Here is a 6,426-nt window from a genome sequence, read left to right on the forward strand (position 1 = left end):
ATATTAGTCACCAACTCAAAAACTTTCCTTGGCTTCTGTATTAGTTTCCTACGGCTCCTGTAACACAAACTTATTGGCTTAAACAACACAAATTTATTATCTCACAATTCTGGAGGTCAGAAATCTGAAACAAGTCTCACTGAGCTAAAATCAAGACACCAGCTGGGCTGCATTCTTTTCTGGAGGCTCTCAGGGAGAATCCATTTTCTTGCCTTTTCCCAATTCCTTGGAAAACGGGGCTGCCTGCATTCCTTAGCTCATGGCCCCTTCTGTAGTCAAGGCTAGCAATGGCCGGTTGAGTCTTTCTCAAACTGCATCCCTCTGACCTCCTCTCCTGCTTTCATAGACCCTGTGATTACACTGGGCCCACTGGGATAATCCCCCTATTTTAATGCCAACTGAATAGCAATCTTAACTCCATCTGCAACCTTAATCCCCCTTTGTAACATTAGCTATTCACAGGTTCTGGGGATTAGGAGGTGGACATCTAAGGGCTGGGGGTGGTGGGCATTATTCCACCTACCGGGCTTCCCAGTGTCCACCAAGCCCCTCCTGGCTGTCCAGGACTTCCACATTATCAACCCCAAGTTACTCTCCTGCCTCACCCCCAAGACTCTGCTCTTAGTGCCTGTGTTCCAGCCACCAGTCTCTCTGCTGATCCCCCAACAGACCCCATATTCACAGAGCTCCACAGCTCTGCTCTGGCATTTTCTCTTCCTTGATGTTCTCTGCACTCCTCCCCACTTTTCCTCCCCAGATGAAAATTCTATTAAGTCTCAAAACTTCATGGCCAAAGTTTCATTCTCCATGAAGCTCTATATCACGTGTTTTTACCTCCCTGCAGAACTCGACCGACATCTGCTTATTCAACAGTTACTTGTGTTCTTGTCTCCTCTGCTAGATAGGGACCTGCTCGACAGCAGAAACTCAGGGGGCCATCCTCACTTTAGACGGGTTCACATCTGAAACTGAGCCGTGCTTTTCATCCACACTCCTCCAAAACCACCCTCCTCTGGTTTTCCCATCTACTAAAATCACCTCCCCCCACCCACAACCCTGGAGTCACCCTCAACTCCTCCCTCTTTCCTCCTGACATCCAAGTGTCCGTGACCTTTACCAAAGCCACAACTGACCTACGTCGCCACCATCTTCCACCCGTCCTACTGGACTCCCCATTTCCAATCGTGCCTCCGCAGCTCTCACCTCGCACAAGCGAGCACACATGCACACGCGTGCACACACACAAACACACCAATTCTGTTCTCCACTCAGCCACCACAGGGATCATTTACATTTTTAAAAGTCTAAATCTGATTATGCCTCAGTCCTGCTTAATGTCGGACAGCTTCCCATCACGCTCAGAATGGAATCCAAGTCCCTACCATGTGGCGTCAGGCCCTAACCTCACCTCCCACTGGTTCCCGCCTGCTCACCATGGTCCCACCTCCTCGTCATCCTCACTGCTCCTCACACAGCCTGGTAGTCAGTCCTCTCAGGGCCTCTGCACTTGCTGACCCCTCAGCCCGTGGGACGCTCTTTCTCCAGAGAGCCACGAGATTCATCCCTTTATGTCCTTTAGGCCTCCGCTCATTCCCTCACATTCTTTGGGTCTCTGTGCAAATGTTGCTTCATCAGAGCCACCTTCCCTGACCATCATATGCAAAAGAGCTGCCCTTCATTTCTTCCATCACTGTCTGCACCTTACACCGCTTGAATTTTCTACACACCTATCATGACATGACATGACATTATGAGTCTATTTCGTCTGTCACCCGCCACCAAAATGTAAACCTCACGAGGGCAGAGACTGTATTTTGATCTCTATTCTTGTCTCAGAACCTAGAAGCTTGCAGAGACAGAGGAGGCATTTAATAAACATTTGTTAAATGAATGAACTCATCTTTGTACGTCCTCCTATTTCCTGCTCAGCTCTTTGATCATAATAGATGCTGAAGAAGTATTTACAGAATTGAATTTTATGTACTTTCCAAAAATTATTTAATATAATCACCAGAGGAAAAACCTCAATAAGCCACTTTTTCATGGAGAAATGAAGAGTGTAGAGAAGCAGTCACAAGTCAGCAGAGCCTCTTATGACTTAGTTTCGATAACAGTGGACCTCCCTAGAGCACAAAGGACATCACATTGAACACTCATCTCAAGGACAGAGTTAAGAAACTGAGCCCAGCAGACCACACTGTCTGCACGGGGAGTGTGTGGGGCAGGGGCGCCACTACCTCGTGAAGGACACAGACACGGTGACCTGAGCCACAGGCATGCCCAGCTTCGGGGACACAGTGAAAGCCTCTTCTGCTTCTACCTAAGTCTTCTTTTCCTCAATGCACTTCTCTCACTTCGCAGGACTGGTTTCTTAGAAACAGACCTTTGTCCTTTGTTTCCAAGTTTTTCATGTTAGAGAAAGAAAAGAACTCAAAACCGAAACAAAGCACATGCCTCCAGTCACCTGCCCTCTCTCGTTCCACATACAAGAGGCCGGTTTAAAAATTCATCTTTTCTTTGACACCCAACATAAAAGCAAATGTCTGGAAGGGCACACGTTCATTTCATTTACACTAAAGCAACCTAAATCATCATTTCCACACTAACTTAAATGATTCTCTTCCCCTCAGAATTTCCTTGAGTCCTTCCTTTTATACCAGCTCCCTACATTCAGCAGCATTGGTAACATCTTCTAACCTAAAAACACAAATATTAACCACAATGAACCCTCTTGGTTTTTATTTTACTTTTCTTGCACAATAGATGAGTACATTTCCTAAGCTGGTGATTGTGACTCTGTCTACACATTAGAACACTTGCAGAACTTTTAAAAAACACCAATGCCAGGATCCACCCAAGACCAAGTCCGAATCTCTGAGGGCTGGACCCAGGCATCAGAATTTCTTTTAAAGATCCTCCTGTGAGTCTAACGTGCAGCCATAGTTAGGAACTAAAGCGCTTAGCACACAACTGACAGCCACAGAGAAACAATGCAGTGATGGGAACAGTAGCAGAGGAAGCTAACCCCAAATATAGCTTTTTCTTTGGTTAACTCACAGAGAAGACCACTGTCCTGACAATCAGCTGACTTGGACATTCTATTACACGACCAGATACAGTGACCACTTAAGACAATGAAGATACGATTCAAAACGCAAATAAGTTGAATAGGACTCAAAGATATTTTACAGAAATTCCTAGTCAAAGGTCAAATTTATCCACACTCTCTTCTTTAGTCATCTGGGGTTCCTCCTCTTCCCTGCCTTTTACTGTCATGAACACAGCAAGCTCAGGGAGGGTGAAAGTCTTTGTTCCCTTCTCTTCTAAGAAGTGGTTTCCTAAATGGTTCCTATGGTAGTGGGTCACGGAGAAGAGAAGGTTGAAGGTGATTAGCATCCATGACACTGCGGGGAATAGAGACATTCTACAGAGGGAACCGTGGGGAACGGAGGGCTCAACAAAGAGGTAAGTGATGCAAAGGAAAGAACTCGGGGCCAAGATGCAACAGCAATGGGCAGTGGGTCTTGTGTAATTGCAAGGGCAATTACAGCAGACTGTGGACAGTCTGCTGATGTGCTGGACTCTGGCACAATGTTTTGGATACATTCAATTTTTCCATCACTGATTGCTTACAAGAATTTCCAAGTTGAACATTTAATTGCCCAAAAGTAGAAAGGTGACTGCAAAAGAACAAACTGATGTTCTACAAATGCTACGATGTAATCATAATTTAGATAAAGAGAGACACACTGGTTTGCCTGAGGAACGCTGTTCCTCATTTTCTGTAACAGAAATACATCTTTCTCCAGTTCTGCCATTTCTTGAATACTTTACTTTATAAAATGTTATTTTGTTCAGATACTTTTTCAAAACAATTGTTGCCAGGATCCGAAGTGGCACTGGAAGAAAACAGATTACTTGCAACAAAAACAGAGAGAGAAAATCGTAGTATTACATAAAGCATTATGGCTGCTTCCAAGTCTTTTAAAAATCTATGTCCCAAGAAATCTAATTTACTTTTTCTGCCAGATCCTTCAAAATTGCCTGGAAATTGTGAGGCAGCTTTTTTGTAGTACATTCTCGCTTATCAATGTCTTGATTAGACATTAGCCATTTACTGGTATGTGTGTATGTAATTTGTTAGTGCCTGAACCACTATCTTAACTAATTAGCAATGTTTCACCAATTACACCACCACCTCCTGAGCGATGAACCACCATATAATTTCTAAATCACTATTACTGCTTGGCATCTTTCTCGTATATTAATGGTTTAATCCTGAAAAAAAGTGATGTTTCTAAAACCTTGAGATTTGTTTTGAAATTCCTGAGCATTAAGCAGATTAACTTACAACATTTCTCTTTCAGACATTATTGTCTCTTCAAGACTTTGAACATTATACTCTATCTAAATTCTGTATTTCCATGTTTACTGCTTATATATTATCTTCATTTTTAAGGTAAATGAATATCAATTTGTCAGCAGGAGCATCTTTTTTAAGAGTCATATTTTTAAAAAAGAATTCCTTTTCTTTAATTTCCCAAATTTAAGAATTTACTGTTTAGAAGACAAGAACAAGAGTTTTACTGCAGAGAAAAAGTAAGTCTGTTTTAAATACTTTAAAAATATTAATACAGAATTTTCCTTTGGGGTTGATATGATTAATTTTGTCACATTTAACGGAAAGTTTTCCCGTGTTACCAGATTCATTCCCTTTCGGACTGTTTCCTGCTTGATTTCCCAGCCCAGGCCCCACAAAGAAGGAGCATGTCAGAAACTCGAAAGAAGATACACACCTCTACTGTGATAGTTAAGCCACAAAGACAGCAAAACAGACCAAGAGAAGGAAAAAACAGACAATCCCTCTTGCAGAACCAGGTGACCACGAAGCTCAATTAGTTCACAGGCTGAGGACACGGCTTTTTATAAGTTTTTCCTCCACTGGGAACAGCGTTCTGAGTCGCCCTCTCTCTGCCCTCCATCCCTCGAGTCCTAACCAGGTTTTTCCTTTTTTGCTGTGAGAATGAAAAAAGTTGCCGGGGAGGCAATACTCGGTCCATTTCACGGAGGGTTTTCTATTTTCAGTCATTTTCACGGTTCTCCCGGTGGCTCCGGGCTGTCCCTGGACACGCGGTCACTGGGCTGCCTCTGGACCCTGTTGAGCATCCCTTTCGCGAAAGCCCGGAGCCCTCTGACCCCCCAGAATGGACCTTCTCAGAATCTCGCATTGGATTCCACAAATCCGCTTCTCGCCGTAGGTCGTCTGTCTGGGTAAAAGGCAGGAGCCCCACACCTTCCCCGGGCCGGAGACCCCGCGGCTGCGGGGCGCGTTCCGGGCGCAGGGGGGAGAGGCTCGGACCCGGGCCGGCGGGGGTCGCCTGGGCTCCGCGCGCTTCTCGCGGGCGCCGGACCCTCCGACCCCGAGGGCGGCAGGACAGGCGCGCAGAGAGAGCCCCGGCGCTCGGGTCCGCGCGCAAAGCCCCTGCCGGCCGGGCCCGCGTCCCTCCCCCAGCTCCGGGCGCAGCCTGGTCGGGAGCCCGCCCGGGGTCCCCACCCCAAGCCGCACCGGGTCCCCCGCGCCCGGCCGCAGCCCTACCTTGGGGTTGGCGAGCAGCTGGCGCTCGTCGGGGTGCAGCAGCGCCCGGGAGCTGGCCTCGGGGCCGCGCACGAACACCTGCACGCACGGGTAGTGCGCGGTGCCGCTGCAGGCGGAGCCGCAGGTGAAGGTGCACTCGAACTCCTCGCGCAGCTGCTGCACCGACAGCACCGTGCAGTTGGCCGCCGTGGCGCGCAGACCCTGCAGCGCCGGCCCGAGCCAGCAGAAGCCGAAGATGAAGAGGGACACGACGCCCGAGACGATGAGGAACAGGCCGAGCCGCAGGCTCTTGTCCTCGGCCTCCGTGTACTCGTAGGCCACGCGCAGCTTCGCCATCGCCCCGCCCGCGCCGCCGCCGCCGCCGCCACCGCCGCCGAGGGGACCGCGCAGGACCGCGGCCGACGGCGACGCCCGAGCCCCGCACCCGCGCCCGCCCCGCGCGCCGCTCCAGCGCCCCCTGCCGGCCCCCCGCTGTCCCCGCCCGCGTCCCCACCTCCCGCCCGCTGTCCCCGCCCCGTGTCCCCACCTCCCGCCCGCTGTCCCCACTTGGTGTCCCTGCCCGGTGTCCCCACCTCCCGCCCGCTGTCCCCGCCTCGTGTCCCCACCTCCCGCCCAGTGTCCCCGCGTCCCTGTCGCCCACTGTCCTCGCCTGCTGTCCCTGCCTGGTGTCCCTGCCCAGTGTCCCCACCTCCCGCCCGCTGTCCCCGCCCGGTGTCCTCGAGTCCCGCCCGGTGTCCCCACCTCCCGTCCGCTGTCCCCGTGTCCCGTCCGGTGACCTCGCCCGCTGTCCCCGCCGCCCACATGCCGCTCCTCGTGGGCTCGCGGGCAGG

At 49.9% G+C, this 6,426-nt stretch overlaps 1 protein-coding gene across 1 annotated transcript in view; it reads right to left on the bottom strand.

The window, feature by feature from the left end:
• KCNMB4 (potassium calcium-activated channel subfamily M regulatory beta subunit 4) overlaps positions 1–5,932 on the bottom strand; it is a 51,520-nt gene extending 45,588 nt beyond the window's left edge. Inside the window, exon 1 of the mRNA XM_058557439.1 lies at positions 5,597–5,932. Within this exon, the coding sequence (XP_058413422.1) occupies positions 5,597–5,932 (336 nt within the window). The remainder of the gene's footprint in view (positions 1–5,596) is intronic.
• Positions 5,933–6,426: the final 494 nt, after the last annotated feature.

The sequence above is a fragment of the Diceros bicornis genome, chromosome 17 (assembly GCF_020826845.1).
Source record: "Diceros bicornis minor isolate mBicDic1 chromosome 17, mDicBic1.mat.cur, whole genome shotgun sequence".
NCBI classification, from domain to species: Eukaryota; Metazoa; Chordata; class Mammalia; order Perissodactyla; family Rhinocerotidae; genus Diceros; species Diceros bicornis.